The sequence below is a fragment of the Poecile atricapillus genome, chromosome 28, assembly GCF_030490865.1.
Source record: "Poecile atricapillus isolate bPoeAtr1 chromosome 28, bPoeAtr1.hap1, whole genome shotgun sequence".
In the NCBI taxonomy this organism is placed as follows: domain Eukaryota; kingdom Metazoa; phylum Chordata; class Aves; order Passeriformes; family Paridae; genus Poecile; species Poecile atricapillus.
In genome coordinates, this window is record NC_081276.1 from 2700979 (window position 1) to 2717921 (window position 16943).

Genomic DNA, 16943 nt, shown 5'->3' on the forward strand with positions numbered 1-16943 from the left:
GAGAGATCCCATTTCCCAGCGATGGTTTTGGGTTGTCATCACCTGGTACCAACACACGATGTCTCTCTCGGGCTCCTTTTCCCCATGCTGCCTCCTCCCTTCTACCTAATTAAACAGGATCTCTCTATCAGTAATTGACTTGCAGTCCCCTTGCTCTGTCGAGGCCACAGCACAAGCAGAAGTTGTCACACTGCTTTATCTTAATGATCTGGTGGCAGAGTGTTTGATCTAATTAACGCACACAATTAAATTACTCCTTTTCTGGAGTACTGTAATAAGAAGACAGTAGTTAGAAAACACTGTCAAAAATAAAAGCATCCGTTTATAGCACATGCTACAAGGGATCAGCTCCAGGAACTTGCACACTGCTTCCAGGAAAAGTGCTCTCAGTGTGGCAGAGTCACATAAAATCCAGCAAACTGAGGATAAAATTGCCTTGATCAGTGCCTGTGTGAATTTGTGTTTGTGTGGAAAGTCTGCCAGGTGGCCAAGATGGTTAATAGCAGTGAAAGCAATTTAGCTGCAAAAATTAAAGCCTAAGAAACATCCAAAAGGGCATTCCCAAAAGCAGAACTAGAGCAGGGAACAGTGGGAGTTCAAACCTGATCAACAGCCCTGTGCAAAAGGATATATTTTCTGCTTCTCCTCGTTGTACAACACATCTACCAGCTGGATGACGTTTTTGTGCCGTAATCGCCGCAGGAGCTGGATTTCCCTGCAGCAAGAGACAACAAAAAAGTTATGTTTGAAAAGCTTATTCCCAACTCCATTTCTTCCAAAATTTCACAGAAAATTAACTTAACTGAATGGCTCAGAGACCTCAACTGAATCCTGTGTTTGTGGGGAAAAAAATAAGGTAAAACAGTGAGGAGCCACCTTCCCTTGGCTCAGGGAACAGCCCCTTGAATGTCACCTTCTGTCAGCTGTTCTGATCTCCAAGGATTTTGTACCTGCCCCAAACCACAGTTTAGTCTCTTTTGCATTAAACTCATCCTGCAAAATCCCACTGGATGCCAGCTGTGGAGAAACAGGCAGAGCAGGACAGTCAGGTCAGGGTGGTTCTGTTGGTGCCTGGCAGTGCAAGTCCTGCTTTTCACTTTGTTCTGCTGCTGCTCCATCCTGGGCTGTGCTGAGCTCCCAAATTCTCCTTCTCAGCTCCCTTCCAGAGCCATTTGGCAAGTGCTTTAAGCAGTGTGGTCATACTTCATCAGCTCAGCCTCAGGGAAACAGCATTACAAGGAATTCTAAGCAGAGCTTTGGAAATGAGAGCCCCTGCCCAAAGACAACTCAGAGCCCCTCACAGGCACAATTAGCAGCTCCAGTAATGAGCTGAGGCCAGCACAAAGGCTGAACAACAACCAGAAGCTGCTCCTTGGAAAGGCTTCTCCGATGCTGGAGTGCAAGGAGAATCCTTACCTGAGCAGTATGAATTATTTCAGCACCAAAGTTAAGGCCAGAGACTCCTTTCTCAGCTCAGGATTTAGAAGAAACCACCAAGAGCTGAGCAGAGACCCAGGATACCACAGCAAATCTCCCAAGTGTTCTGTGGACATGGCAGACAAGTCTAATTATAGGAATGACCAAAGGGCTCAAGTGGATTAAATTAGCACAGGAACTGCAGTCAGTGTGGGGCTGAGGAGATCCAGCAGCACGGAGGGAGAGGGCCTTGGGCTCCAACCAGGGCTGCCAGAGGGGAGCAAACCCACTCAAACACAACTGCTTTAAGGCCCAAATGTTGGGAACACGTTTAAAATCCTGACCCAAACAGCTCATTCCCTGTAACACAGCTCAGAAGCACAAACACTAATTCCTCCCACCTTCAACGGACTAATAAATATCTCATATTTCTGTAATGATTCCCCACCCCCCTGCCAGGAAGACTTTTTGAACCAATTCAAAATGCCAGGACAGTGCCCCCACCCCTGGGGCAGAGGCCAAGCTGCCCTTTTCCCAGAGGAAAGATTACTTCTATTTTTAGCCCCTCTTGCTCTGGAATGCCTGAGGAGCAGGGACAGCCAGCCCAGTCACCTCCCATCCCGTTTCTCTTTGCAAACCCCTCAAGCAGGAGAACATAGGTCTCACCTCTTCACAACAGGCCTAAATTGGATTTTTTTTTCTTCCAAAATTAACAACAAAACCCCACCACAGCCCACTGCAAGTGACCAGACAGACTGCCAGAGGACAAGGCCTGCTTCCAAGTACAACCCCCTTGGAGGGAGACAAGGAGAGAAACTGGAGCTCTGTCAGATCCATTAAGCTCATCCTGGTGGATTAAGACTTATCCCCTGCAAGGTACCTGCTCTGGCAAATAACAGGGGGTGTTGTTGCTCAGAACTGTAAATAGCAAAGCTGTCACCTTGTTCCATGTGCCACACCATTTTGGAAGATGCCAAAGGCAGCCTGGAAAGCAAACTCTCCTTCCTGGACATCTCCACAGCGTTCTTCCTACAGCTTGTTCCCAACCATTCCTGCCTAAACAAAACCCAGCAACACAGCCAAAAGATTCATTCCCTTCCTTTGGTTCACAAGGTTCTTCACACAACATCCTGGAAGCTTAGGAAGTGCAGCACCTGCTCCAGGACTGTGTGAGCCCAAGGGATGGAGGTGCCAGGAAGATCTCGGTGTCGCTTTTTTGTTTTCCTAGTCCCAAGGGTCCATCCACATCCTGCTCCTGCAAGGATGTCTGGCATTCCAAGCTCTATATCCACCACAACCTGTGCTCTTCCATGGAGTACAGGTCCCAGCATTTCACCTCTCAAGCCAATCAAACATCCAGCTCAGCAGGGGAAGTCCTTGAGCCACACAGCTCCATGGGGAACACGTGTCTGGGGAGATGGGATCAGCCCATTCCCACATGAGCCCATGCCTCCAGGGCTTCCAGCAGAAGCTGTCCCTGTTTGGAGGCTCCAGCTTGGGACTTGCAGACCCCAGGAACAAACTGTCACAGCACAGCTCCATAACCCAGGTTAACCCTCCAAGGAATTCCACAGAGCACAAAATCCAACCTGAGCAATTGCCGAGGTGGTAAGTACAGCACAGGGCACTGGGGATCCCACAGAGCCCCAAACACTTAATTAACGTGTCAGGCTATTAGCACACGGCGTTATTAAACCTCTGCTGCTGCAGCCACAGGCTGCCAGGTTTTCCTGCCTCTTTTTGGCAATCCCACTAAACTCCTTTTTTTTTTGCAGGGATGAGATCCAGCAGTGTCTGCCTGACTGAGCCACCTCCACCTGCTCTAAAGAGAAACGAAGATTCTCTCAATAGATTTAAGGAAACTGTGTCTTACAAGTTTTAAGCCCTCAACATCCTCTCCAAGACTCGGAAAGCCCTTCAGGGCTCATTTTCCTGGGGCAGAAGTGGAGTATTTTGGGGTAGAGAAAAATAATTTGATTTGATGTAAGTCCCAAACACATTTTAGTTGTAATTTCTGGGCCTCCAGAACACCAGGAGACAGGGTTGGGGCAGGGATGATGCTGTGGCCTGGGAAATCAGCAAGGAGTGACCCAAGAATGGCATTAACATCCTACTTCCAGCCCAACATCTCCAGGTGCCCAAGGCCCAGCTCAGACCTGCGTGATCCTCCACAGCTCATTACTGCACTCTCATTACTCCCCATGTGTTACTGCTTGTGGAATTACCCAAGGGCCACAGTCTAGGAACTGTTTTCCAGGGAATTCCTTGGATGACCTGCTATCAGCACAGTAGCTCAATCACCTCTGCCCAACATCCCAAGCCTCACGTGCAGCTTTTCCCTTTGGAAACCACTTCAGTGATCAGATTCCAAGAGAGAAAGCACAACCTGATGATGTGATCCAGCCCACAAACTGATTTCCTGCTGTTCTGTGCACAGGAGCAGTTTCTGGGTGTAAACTCCTCAAAGCAGCTCTAACACAGCTGCCCAAAGTCAGATTCCAGTGCAGTCTGGCCATGCTGACATTAAAACACTGTGTCAGTGTCTGTCCAGCACTACCTGGAGACCCACAGCACTTTGCTCCTCCCACACTGACCACTCAGACACCTGGGTTTGGTCACATATCTCCACACTCAGAACAGACACAGCTTTCACTCCCTCTCTCAGCAGTGCTGAAGGGTTCTGATAAGCTCAGAGTACCAAGGGACCACAAAATACAACAGTTTGCCTTAAAATTCCCCACTGAAGCAGCAGATAAAGCACATGGATAGGTGGGCAGAGGGAAAAGGGTGAGGGAACAGAAATAGGAACTTGAACTAAAGTAAACCCCTGGGTACAAGCCAAGACCTAAAATCTGCCTTGGTGTTTTGGAGCAGGTGGGGCTGAGCCAGGAAATGTCCACAGAAAACCCCTTCTAATAACTCCCTTAATGACCCATCTGATACTCACAGCCCCACTCTGAGCATGAATAAAACTTCCACGGAGTTCACCTCAGGACACAGAAGCATTCCCATGGCTCTGAGAGCAGGGAACTCTCCTGATGTGGGCAAACTCTTTTCACCTAATTTACATTAAAAGCTTCCCTAAGGAGGAAATGTTCCCCAGTAGCAGCTCTGGATGTGCCCGTGGAAGGACCCAGGGACTGGGCTCACAGCTTCCACCAGAAAAACAAGAAACATTTTATTACACATTAACCAAGTTTGCTCGATCCTGAACCTGAGCCAGGAAGGGAGAGACAGGGAGGTCCCAGCCTTGGGATGTGACTATTCCACAGCCAAGGCTGTCAAGAAAGGTTAGAAGGCAAAGTGAGAGAGCTCTCTGACAGCAGTGCTGGGACAGGATGTGAAATATCTCACAGCTAAACTGGGAAATCAAACTGAATGATACACTCAGGACTCTGTAGGTCAGGGCTCACCCGCAGCAGAACACCACAAGAGTTTCCTCGACCTCTCAGAGTTCTCCCTCCCAGCCCAGATAAACCCTCATGGGTTGTTTGGGCTGCAGAGGCTCCTGCACGGCTGATAAGCAGCTCCTGGCAGGGCTGGGACCCAGCTGCTGCGAGGTCCAGGGAAAGGAAAGTTCCCACACCAGCTCCACGCATCCAGCCCCACACCTGACTTCTCCTGGGGTTCACTTCCGTAAGGGCTTTGTACCCTGAGTAACCAGAGAGCTGACAACCCTTGGCTCCATTTTACAGGCACAGAAATCAGCTGGGGAGAGCCTTGAGTCACCTCTCAAGGACCTTAGAAATGAAGCCAAGGAAAAACCCAAAACTTTCTGTGCCCAGGGGGTGCCCCATATATTGGATCCTGTTCCAGGCACCTTCCACATGGGTGGGAGAAGGAATTGCAAGCACAGAGAGCTCCAGGGCCTTTGAAATACACCTGGGCAGGTACAGGAATAACCCTGACTGTGAGGACACCAGGCGTGTTTGTGTCCCCTCATCTTTTCCAGCCAGCAGCAGCTGAGCAAGGTGAGACCTTACAGAGGAATTGCTTTAAGAAACAAATTTATCCTTTAAATTACACCAAAGTGGTGCATTCCAAACTGTCCCAGTCCTTGGGAACCTGTCCCTTCCCTGTGCCCAGTCTCACCCAGAGCGCTGGCTGCTGTTCAGAGGGAAGAGATTCCTAAATACCTGTGGATTAGGAAGCACTTCCACAGCAGAGCCACGCTGTCAGCTAAAACAACACAGGAACTCAGCTGCTAAACAAGGACCAACTTCACCCCCTTCACTCCCAGAACTCTTTACTCACTTTTTCACATTGGCCTCCCCGTTGGGAATCCGGCGCAGCTTCTTCTTTTTCAGGATCTTCACAGCTCTCCTGCACAGGGTCTCTGAGTCCAGCATCTCCTTGACTTTGCCGTAGGAGCCCTCTCCCAGCAGGTCTCCCATGAGGTACTTGCCGATGAGCTTGGCCCGTTTGCGCCGGGGCTGGTAAATGACCTCGGTGGAGTCGATGCGGTGGATGAACGTGTCCATCCCCACCGACATCAGCTCACTCTCAGCAAACATTCCCAGCTGCTGGGGCTCCTGCAGATCCATCCTGGATTAAGTTCCTTAACCTGTTTTTTCCTTAAGCGCTCAGGGCTTTAATCCTGTTCGTTAGTTTCCAACACTCCCTTTTACTCCTTCTCGGGAAAAAAATATCCAGAAGATTGTACAAACATGAATAATAATAATAATAATAATAAAAAGAAAAAAAAACAACCAAAAAACAGAAGGAAAAAAATAAAAAAGAAAACCAAACCTAAGAGCTGCTTCCAGGTCAGTTGGATGCCAAAAGATCCCGGCCTGGCTCCAGAACGTCTTTGAAAAAGAACATAAATTTGTGACGGGACACACTCAGTTTGGGACTCGTTTTGTTTCCGACCCGGTCCCACTGCCGGGGGCTCTTCCCAGTCAATTGGCCTTGACTGGGCCCAGTTTGATCCTGCAGAGTTAGGTCATCTCCGGGCCGTCAGGCCACCCCGTGGAACCAGAGCAGCTCCCAGTCCCTCTCGTGACTTTCCATCCCTAGGAGCTCATGGTTCCCAGCCGGGGTGGGAAGGTGTGTTCCCGCCGCCCTCCCGGGAGCACGGGCCGGAGAGGGGGGTTCAGCCGTTGGGGAGCTGGAAACAAGTTTCCTTGAAGGAGTTTTCTGAAACAATTCTCGCGTCTTCGCTTTCGCCTACAAAAGTTTGAGGCCTTCGGTGCCTACCGAGAGCTCCCGGGGGCATCCTTCATCCACCGGGATTCCGCCTGGCACATGATGTGTCACCACCTCTGCTCCGGGTGTCAGCGGTGCAGGACAACACAACCCACCCGGGGGGGGTCAGGGGGACCCTCTGCCCGGTGCCCCAACACCCGGCTCCTCCCGGGGGGTCGGGGGGACCCTCTGCCCGGTGCCCCAACACCCGGCTCCTCCCGGGGGGTCGGGGGGACCCTCTGCCCGGTGCCCCAACACCCGGCTCCTCCCGGGGGGTCGGGGGGACCCTCTGCCCGGTGCCCCAACACCCGGCTCCTCCCGGGGGGTCAGGGGGACCCTCTGCCCGGTGCCCCAACACCCGGCTCCTCCCGGGGGGTCGGGGGGACCCTCTGCCCGGTGCCCCAACACCCGGCTCCTCCCGGGGGGTCGGGGGGACCCTCTGCCCGGTGCCCGGCCCCTCACGGAAGGGGGTTCAGGGATGGCCACCTACCCTGACGGTTCCTCCCGCACCTCCCACAGGTGTCACCGGGGCAGGGAGGACACAGCGGCGGGGCGGGGAGGGGTGACAGGGGACAGGACACTTTTAGTGCGACAAAATCAGCGCCGGAGCCGGGACGGGACGGACTCCCGGAGGGGGTTCGGTGACCTCCGGGCCCTTCCCGACCCGGGCCACGTCCTTCCCCGCAGGCGGCTCCGGCCGCTCCCGCCGGCCCGAACGGTGAACTGGGGGAGGGGGGTGGGCGGCCGAGTCCCCCCTCCCCGGCACCGGGCGGGGGAGCCGGGCCGGGCCCCGGCGCCGCGCTCCGCCCCGCCGAGCCGCCGCCTCCCGCGTCCCCCCAAGTTTAGGGGCCGCCCCTCGGCCGCTGCCCCCCGGCGCTCTCCCGGCCCCGGTCCCGTTCCTCGTCCCGGTCGCGCCGCCCCGTTACCGCCCGCCCCGCCGCGCGCGCGCCGCCGCCGCCGCTGCCGCCATCTTGTCCCCGCCCGCCCCCGCCGTTCCGTCCCCCCCCCGCTCCGCGCCTCGCGCCGCCCCGGCGCGCGCCCCCATTGGCCGTGCAGCCGGACCCGTCCCCGAGCTCTCGAGCGTTGATTGGCTGCGATGGCACCACGTCGCGTTCCGGTTGGTTCGTTACAATCAACCCGCCCACCCACTCGGGCCGGGGACTAGGCTAGAGGATAGGTTAACTGAGCTGTCAGTCAAGTATAGAGGCGGAGCTTGACGTGAAATTCAACTATGATAGGTAGTAAATTATATCCGTCGCCAGTGAGGGCGGGGCTGAAGGCGGCGCCGCACTGCGATAGGCTACGAGAGCTGTCCGTCAACCGGTCGGAGGCGGGGCAGTGGGAGGTGAAGGGCGAAGGGCAAAGGGCACACGGGTGCCATGGAGACGGGGCCTGGCCGGGAGCGGACCCTGCCCCGCCGCCCTCGCGCTTGGGCCGCGCTGCAGCCGCTTCGGGTTTGGGGTAAACCCGCTCTCCCCGCGGTGTCCCCCAGCCCGCGCCGTTCCTCTCGGCTCCGGCTGCGCCTCATCCCATCCTGTGGCTGTGTAAGTCCATAGGACTGTGTAAGTCCAGCCAAACAGCTGCGAGGCATCCCCAAAATAACGGGGACATCCCCAAAATAACGGCGCCCGGCTCCAGCGCCCCGGTCAGACCCCAGCACGGCCCGGGGGAACGGGCTCCTCTCGGCGCCGCCTCACGGCCCCGGCCACGGCGGAGACGCTTCTGCGGGGATCCTCCGCTGGCTCGGAAGGGTTGGGCTGCACTGCTCTCTCTCCCTGCAGTGGCGTTACAAGGGTCTCCTCCCGGTTTCACCGGACTCCGGATCTCCTGCCCAGCCCGGGGGGTTGCGGTATGACAGCTCCAGCTTGTGTCATGTCTGCTCCCTCTGGGAACACCGGGAACCGGTGCTGGCACATCAGGGTTGTGCAGTGCCAGCTGAGGGGAGCCACGATGCCCCTGCAGCCGCCTCCAGCCCCGCTGTGTCGGAGGGCCAAACCCTTTGGCAAAGGGGATGGAGCCAGTCTCTGCTGGGATTGCAACGTGGAGCACCAGCTCCAAGAGTTGAGCAGTTATTCTGAGGCAGGCAGGACAAATCTGTAAGTTGTTCCTTTCCACGAGAGCTGCTGGCACTGCACGGAACACAAAGCACAGGTGGGAGAGCCCTGAGCCTGAACAAGGTCAGAGCCCCCTGGGTTCCCAAAGGGTCAGAGCACAGAGACGCTCCAGGGCTGGTTGTTCAAAGAATTTGAGCCTGTGAAGCGTCAGAAGGTTCCAAGGGCTCCAAAGAGGGGGTGCAGAGGAGGGGGCTGCCCTGCCGAGCCCTCCACTCCTGCTAGCGCCGCTTTTCCCTCCCTCAAAGGCTTATGTCATGACAGTGCCTGGCCCCTGGTGATTTATTCCAGTCTTGGCACCGAGTCCAAAGTGCTGGAACCCATCCCCCAAATTCTGGTAAGTGCTGTGCATCCCCTTCCCGAGGTGTTCCCAGCAGTGGGAGGGCAGGAGTGGCTGGAGAAGCTCCTGGCACTCCACACTCTGCTCCCTGCCCATCCCATTCCTCTCCCACCAGGGTGGCAGAACATTCCCCCCTGAAAATGAAAATCCTGCTCAGCTCTCCAGGAGTGGGCCACTGGAGCAAGGCAAGCCAGGGACTCACATGGAGTGTCCCCAGGAGCCCCTGAGCACCCAGTCCTGTCCCCTGTTGGGCCTGTGGGTGCATCAGGCAAAGCCAGAAGCTCTTGGGCTTTCCCAAATGTTTGCACCAGCATTGTCCCCTCCAGTGAGGAGGTCACAAGCCAGGGGAACCAGCTGAGACCTGCCAAGCTCATGGCACACAGAGCAGTGCAGGAGCACATCCCCAGCTGTCCCCTCACCTTATGTGCCGCACAACCTGGCCGAGGGGGCACAGAAAGGTCTGTCCAGACACAGGATGGTTTTGTGGGACCCTGGCACCTCAGCATGGCCCCTGCCAGGTCCCATCCCTGGCCCCTGCACGGCCCCAGCCCCAGCCCAGCGCTGCCGGGAGCCTGCATAGGGCAGGGTCTGTCCCCTGGCTGCCTCTTCCCGCAGCTCCGGGGGCACAGGGCCAGCTGGCAGCGGGGCTCTGAACCCCTCACCCCACGGAAAGTCAGGGGATTTCCAGGCTCTGGGAAAATACAGGAACTGGCAGCTGGTTATAGCAGCCGTGCACACCCTGATGTGGAGCTGCTCTGCAGCAGAGCCCATGGGATCAGGGCTGCAAAAGTCCCACCTTTGTCCCTGATTCCTAAAACTGGGTGTCTCACAGGGACCAGCTGCCTGGGAAGGCCTGTTCCTGGAGAAGCCAGGCTGTTACCCAGGGACATTGCTGCTGTACAGGGGCAAACAGACCAGGACACAACTCAGCCATATCCCCACACCTCCCACAGGACAGTCCCAGTACTCCCAGCCCAGCATCACTTCTGCTTCATCCCCGTCTTGGGGTTTCCTGTGTGAATTGGGATCCAGGCTGGGATGTGAGGAGGAGGAAATCCAGGTTTGGTGCTGGATGGATCCCTCTGTATTTATTTATTTGTATTTGTGTAACACCAAATAAAGAGCTGGTGGGGGGTGGATTTAAAAGAAGGATATCTTGGAAAGTGTGACGGGATTGCCTTGATTAATTACTGTGTACAAATGAACGAAACCTGGGAGCAGCAGGATTAGCAGAGGGAGAAAGGGGCTGAGCCCCACATGGCTGTTACAGATCTTCCTGGTTCCCCTTTTGCCTCTAGCACGAACACAGTATTTTCAAGGACCCGGTGTTAACGTGGTTCCCATCTGCCAGCACTTCCCTTCCTGGGAATAAATCAGTTCCCTCTGGCTGCTGCTGTGCTGGTGTAAAAACAGACCCATCTGGGAGGATTTTGTGAGACCCCTCGGGATTTTGTTCCTATCCTGGGACTGTAAAGGTGGCATGAATCCAATGCAAGCAACGGGAAATTAAAAATGTTAAAAGGCCAGTGTGGTAAAATGAGTGAGGAGCCCAGGGCGGCCAGAGCAGGTCATTCTCCAGCCCTGTGATTCAATTCATTCCTACAGCAGGACTCGGGCATGGGAGCGGGCACAATCCTTGGAAGCTGCTCAGGGTTTGAGTGTTTCCAGCTCTCCTGTGACCTCTGTGGGCTGAACTGCTGCCCCAGTCCTGCAGGGAGAGGAAAGTGAGGAATTTCCTTTTGAGAGGAAAAGGACTGGACAGACTGCTCAGGCTGCAGGCAGGTGCTGATGTGTGCACAGCCAAGGCTGCTCCAGGACTTTGGTTTGCCTCCCATTTCCATCCCATCCCATCCCAGGATGGATGGATGGATGATGGATGGATGGATGGATGGATGGATGGATGATGGATGGATGGATGGATGGATGATGGATGATGGATGGATGGAGGGATGGATGGATGGATGGATGATGGATGGATGGAGGGATGGATGGATGGATGGATGGATGGATGGATGGATGGATGATGGATGGATGGATGAGGGCTGGATGGATGGATGGATGGATGGATGATGGATGGAGGGATGGATGGATGGAGGGATGGATGGATGGATGATGGATGGAGGGAGGGATGGATGGATGGATGGATGGATGGATGATGGATGGATGGAGGGATGGATGGATGGATGATGGATGATGGATGGATGGATGGATGGATGATGGATGGATGGATGGATGATGGATGGATGGATGGATGATGGATGGATGATGGGTGGATGGATGATGGGTGGATGGATGGATGGATGGATGAATGGATGGATGATGGATGGATGATGGATGGATGGATGATGGATGGATGGATGGATGGATGGATGGATGGATGGATGGATGATGGATGGATGGATGGATGGAGGGATGGATGATGGATGGATGGATGGATGATGGATGGATGGATGGATGGATGGATGGATGGATGGATGGATGGATGATGGATGTGGGACGCAAGGCGAGCATTCCAGATCCACACTGGTGCAAAGGCTGTGGGAACGGGCCGTGCCGACACCTACAGGAGCCGCTGCTACGGGGACAGAGCCTGCTCCTTAACGGGGGCAAGGGGCCGGACAGGGGAGAGGCGGCCCCGGAGGCTCCCCGTACCTCAGGGGTTCCTTCGGCCCCGGGCCTTTGCCGGTCTCCGGAGCCGCGGGCCTTGCTGTCCGTTCATCACCCGGGGCCGCCCGGGCCGAGACCGGGTTCCGAGCCCTGCCTCTCCTGCTTTCCGCACCGCAGCCTGGCCCGATTGCCTTGGGCTCAGTTCTTCCGTTCCCCCGCTGTCCCCGGGCCCGGTGCTCCCGTTCCCCCGGTGCTCCCGTTCCCCCGCTGTCCCCGTTCCCGGTGCTCCCGTTCCCCCGGTGCTCCCGTTCCCGGTGCTCCCGTTCCCCTGCTGTCCCCGTTCCCGGTGCTCCCGTTCTCCGCTGTCCCCGTTCCCGGTGCTCCCGTTCCCCCGGTGCTCCCGTTCCCCCGGTGCTCCCGTTCCCCGCTGTCCCCGTTCGCGGTGCTCCCGTTCCCCCGCTCTCCACTCCCGGTTCTCTCTCGGTGCCACCGCCCCTTTCCCCGGAAGCTCTGTGGCTCTTCCAACATGGCGGACCCGGAAGCGGCGCCAGGCGGCGGCGGCCGGGCGGGAGCCTGAGCCCCGGAGCCCCCGGGACCCCCGGAACCCGCCGCGGCCCCCGGGCACAGGTAAGGGCCGCCCGCTCGCTCCCCTCCGGGCCCGCGGCTTGCTCCTCCCCGGCCCGATCCCTCCGTGGGCGGGGGCCGCGGGCCCGCTCGGGCCGGGCTGGGGGGTTCGGTGGGGACGCGGCCCCGGCCGGGCCTGTCCCGGGAGCGGTCGGTCGGTGCCGCGGGGAGCCCGGGGCCTGCGGGGCTCGGGCCGGAGCAGCCTGTGGAGACTGCAGCGCTGGCCCCGCTCCCCCCGTGCTTTAGCCGCCCGTGTTCCCCACTGGTGTCCGTCCCGCGTGTGGAGCGGGGCCGGGGGGGCTCGGCGGGCAGCGCTCGCCGCTGTGGCGGCACCGGCAGCGCGTGTCTGCACCGGGGAGAGCCGGAGATGCTGCGGAGGCTCCGAAACCGCGATCCCAGCAATGCCCAGACCCCTCCGACCCTGTCCGAGCCGGCTCCGGACAGGGAATTGAGCCGGCACAGCCGGGGTGGCCACAGCCAGCGAACCCTCGTGTTTCTGACTCCCTCTTCAGCTGCTTTTCCACGGAGTGCTGTGAAAAACAGCGATTTTGCGATGCAAACCAATCATGGAATGGTTTGGGTTGGAAGGACCTCAGAGCTCCTTCAGCTCCATCCCTTGCCACGGGCAGGGACACCTTCCACTGTTCCAGGCTGCTCCAAGCCCTGTCCAGCCTGGCCTTGGGCACTTCCAGGGATCCAGGGGCAGCCACAGCTGCTCTGGGCACCCTGTGCCAGAGCCTCACCACCCTTACAGGGAAGGATTTCTTAATATCTGATCCAGACTTCCTCTCTGTCAGTGTGGAGCTATGAATCCATCATGCACTGAGCTCCTGCTGTGGTGCAGTCCATATCCACTAAGCCTGACCCCAAGATTTATGAAAATTCAGAGCTTTTGCAGTATGGAACCAGTGCTGTCAGACAGTTAACTGGGCTGGTACTGGGGGCTTCACCTTATTAAACACTAGTGCCAGGTCTAAAACTCCTCAGAGTAACCGTAAATTCCAGTATAAGGACTGTGGCTCCCCCTTAGCAGGCTCAATTTAGAGTGAAAATGAGATGGGCTGGGCAGGGCAGGTCCTGCAGGTTCAGCACTGGCATCCCAAAGCTGGGATCCAAACTCCCAGAGGGTTTTCTGGCCCTGGGGTGAGTCTGGAGGGCAGGAGGGTGTTGGCTGGGATCAGCCATGCCTCTTTGGGGCTGCTCCTGCTGCACATCATCCTCGTGTCATCAGAGCTAGTCCTGAGTTATGCAGGAATGGCTGAACCAAGAGCAGCAGGTGGTGGGAATGTTTAAGTGGAAAACTTTGTGCTAATGCTGTTGCTGTGGGGTTGGGAGTGCTGTGTGTCAGGTTTTGCACAGCTCCATAAGCTGCCAGCTGGAGCCTTTGGAAGCCTGAGCTCTGCTATCTCTGCCAAAAGCTCTTTGCTTGATGGGGGTCTGTTTGTTGATGTTTACACCCTCATTTTCCTAAAATAATAACCTTTCTCATTCAAATGTTGCTGGGAGGTCTCTGCACAGGAGCAAACCGTGCTGTCACTTGTCACCATGAGAGTCTGGATCCTTCAAGGATCCTTCAGGAAAGTCTTCCAGGCCTGTCTGGGAGGTTTATACTGTCCTGAGACATTTTTCTGTTTAAAACTTAAAACTTTTAAGTCTTTTTTGGTTACTTGAGCGAGGTCTGCACAAGTGTGGGTGTGATCAAGATGAGCACACGCCTCTCACGGAGCAGGTGCACGTTGAGTCTGCCTTAAGGCTGCTCTGATCCGTAGGGAAGTTAGCTTTGATGTCCTGAAGTGGTTTTTCCACCGTGAGTGGCTGCGTGTGAAACAGAACGTTGGGACCTGCTCAGGTCCAGAGGGTTTCTCCCAAGTGTCCCTTGGGAGAGAAACTGGGGAAGAAGTGTGAGGAATTTGGGATCTGCATTTTCTTGGCTTCTGACCTTGCTTAGCCAAGTTTTTATGGTAGGGGGGCAGCCCCAGTGCTCCCAATGCCCTGCTCAGGCTCTGCCCTGTGCTAGGGAGTGTCCAAAGCCCTGTTTTTGGGAATATTCCATGCACTCGCTGCCTGAGCCGTTGCCTTAGCCCTAGCTCTGCCTTGCAGGGATGTGTTTGTGTTTTGGGAATGTTGGTGCTGGGTGTGTGAGGGTGATGCTGGGTGGATTTACCCAGGAACGTGCAGGGTTCCTTGGCAGAGTGTGGGTGGTGTCTGAGGAGGCGTTTTTGCCCTGTCCAGAAACAGTCCAGTGTGTTCTCCCAGGTGGAAAAGCAAGGACAGGTGGAATCTACCTGTGGAGGGACAGTTAATATTTTCTCCTAAAGGGGTCTTTTACCTCCAAAAAGCTGCATTTGACTGGTTTCCCCCTGTATGGTCTGAGTGTCAGACGAGGAGCAGCAAGTACTGAAGAGCTAGAAGTACTGAAGTACTGAAGTACTGAAGAGCTAGAAGGATCAAGCTCTTCCTTTTCCCTGTAGAAACTCTGCTATCCTTGGAGGGCAGGTTTGTTCTTTTGCCTGCACCTCCACAGCTCTTGCAAGAATCTCTGGATTGATCCAGATTTTTCTTCCCTTTCCTTACAGACTAATTCCCTCAGTTTTGGTCTCAGGGATTGTTCCATGCTGCAGCTGTGCACTGACTTGTGGTGGCCAGGTGATGCCAGGATTTCCCCTGGAGCCTGGCAGTGCCATGCCTGGCTCCAGGACTGCAATGCTTGCATCCCAGGAGCCTTTTCCATGCTCAAAGCGTTCAGGAGATCAGGGTGGCTCCAAGTGTTGGCTTAGAATGCCCTGGAGCGATTCCATTTTCATCGCCCATTATACGCGTTTTTCCACTCTGGCGTTATCCTTTGCGTTGGTGACAGGACTGAGTCCTATTCCCATCTGCTTGTTTGGTCTAAACTTCCCAAAAATATGTCAAGGAGAAGCATGCAAGAGGAACTTGAAGGTGCCTGGGTGCTTGAGATATAAAACTGGCTGTTCAGAGTTCCGTAGTGTTGAGTTCCCATTTCTTTGGGGCCCTTCCATCCTGACTGTATCCTGCAGAATTCCCTCCAGCTGCAGCTCCGGTGGGTGCCTGGGCTGGGGGCTCATGAGTGGGTGGAGCAGGCTGGGGACATTTTGGGGCTCCACCTCTGCTCCATGGGGGTGGGCAGGGTGAGAGGAACTGATCCCAGAGCAGGAGGAAGAACAGGATCATATTCCCAAGGTGTTTTTGTTGTTCCCAGCGCGTGGTAATTCACGATGGGCAGGTTTAGCTCCAGCTGCTCCAGGCATGTGGGTTCCTGGCTGTCTTCCTTTAACGGAGGCAATTTAAAATACACCAGCAAAGGCTGGAACACAACAGTAGGAAGTGCTGGCTCTATTTACTGGGTTGTTTTCACCCCTCCTGATTTCAGTTATCAGTGATCCGAGCGCTCACCCCCAGCTCTGTCCATCCTGGCTACAGCACAGCAGTTCTTTGTGTGTTCCCAACTGGAATTTTCCTGCTGGAGTGCTGGTCTGAGAAATACCTAAAAAGCTCAAGCTGTTAAAAGCTGAAAATTGTACTCTGTAACCTCTAGACATGATGAATTCCAGAGGAATTCCAGGCTGGAGCTGCCCCGTAGTCCATGTGCTGACAGCAAACCTTTAAGCAAACTGTTTGGAATACTGAAACCATTCTGGAGCGCAGTGATAGGATGAAATCACACAGGGCCTTCGTCATCCTGTGCAGGGAGCTGCTTTCACTTTCAAACCTGGGCTACCCAGCCAGGAAGAAAAACGTCTGCTGGGATTTTTAGCGTCGTGCCCTTCCTCTGGATCTGGGGGATTGCTGCTCTTCCATAGCGCTGCTGCAAGAGAACTTGACTGAAGTGGTTGAAGTTGGGAATTGTCTCTGTGTGCTCCTGCTGCTGCTGCTCTGGGCTGGGCTTTCCTCTCCCAACCCTCTCCCAACACGGGTGCCGGGACTGGGAGCCTCCTCTCCGGGGATTTGCCATAACAGTGGAAGCTGCTGCTTGGTCGGAGTATGTTTGGTAAGAGAAGTGGTGGAAAAACACTTAAAAAGTTTGCTGTAGGAGTTCCCTCGCGTGCGTGGGCCTCTGTGCTATCAGTGTTTACTGTCACAGCAGCAGGATGGGATGTGGAAGTGGAAGCACTTCAGAACTTGCTGATTTTTATGGTTTTCCGTGATGTGGCTGCCTGGAGGATGGCGGGATAGGCACAAACCGAGGGCTGTTCCCACTTCTCTGTTCTCGTGCTGGGTGTTGTCCTGCTGTCCTCAGGCTCACGCAAGCCTCTGACTCTGGATTTAGTGAGTTTTTTATTTATTTTTTTTCTTGGAATTTGGGAGTGTAGGCTGGACAGCAGCCCCTGGCACTGGAGCATGAGCTCAGAGTGAGGGCTTGGCCAGCCTTCACATTCATCACCAGGAGCTCATTTTGCAGCACAAAGATTTGGCAGTGTGGGTTGGGTTTTGGGGTGTCCAGCACATGCTGGTGCCGTTCTCTTAAGGTAAGGAGTTCCCTCAGCATCCTCCAGGATTGAGGCGTGGCTGGGATGGTGCCAGCTGTAGAGTGGTCTCTTGGTGTCTCTTTTTCCTCCCTGTTCTCAGTGCTTGGATGTATTTTTGACTTGCACCACAGCCCCCCACAAACCAAAGTCCAGAGAGTTCCAGCTTTCTTG

The 16943-nt window shown here is 55.5% G+C and overlaps 2 protein-coding genes and 1 long non-coding RNA gene across 5 annotated transcripts in view; 2 read left to right on the forward strand and 1 right to left on the reverse strand.

Moving 5' to 3' along the window:
• The window catches only part of STK11 (serine/threonine kinase 11), a 32670-nt gene extending 25083 nt beyond the window's left edge, over positions 1–7587 (reverse strand). The window contains exons 1-3 of one of the 2 annotated variants that reach the window (XM_058858427.1): positions 6166–7587; positions 5671–6046; positions 632–715 (exon numbers count right to left, since the gene is read on the reverse strand). In XM_058858427.1, the coding sequence (XP_058714410.1) occupies positions 632–715; positions 5671–5960 (374 nt within the window). In that variant the 5' untranslated portion in view covers positions 5961–6046; positions 6166–7587. Of the gene's footprint in view, positions 1–631; positions 716–5670 lie in introns of both variants that reach the window. The other variant, XM_058858426.1, reaches the window with a different exon arrangement.
• Positions 7588–7990: 403 nt separating this feature from the next.
• Positions 7991–9962, forward strand: LOC131589246 (uncharacterized). Its single transcript, XR_009279701.1, has 3 exons — positions 7991–8147; positions 8963–9051; positions 9887–9962. It is a non-coding gene; the product is annotated as an uncharacterized LOC131589246 (long non-coding RNA).
• A 2213-nt stretch (positions 9963–12175) lies between these two features.
• Positions 12176–16943, forward strand: part of SBNO2 (strawberry notch homolog 2) — a 47721-nt gene continuing 42953 nt past the window's right edge. The window contains exon 1 of one of the 2 annotated variants that reach the window (XM_058858405.1): positions 12176–12288. The gene's annotated coding sequence lies outside the window, so the exon portion shown is untranslated. Of the gene's footprint in view, positions 12289–16049; positions 16295–16943 lie in introns of those variants that run through there. The other variant, XM_058858404.1, reaches the window with a different exon arrangement.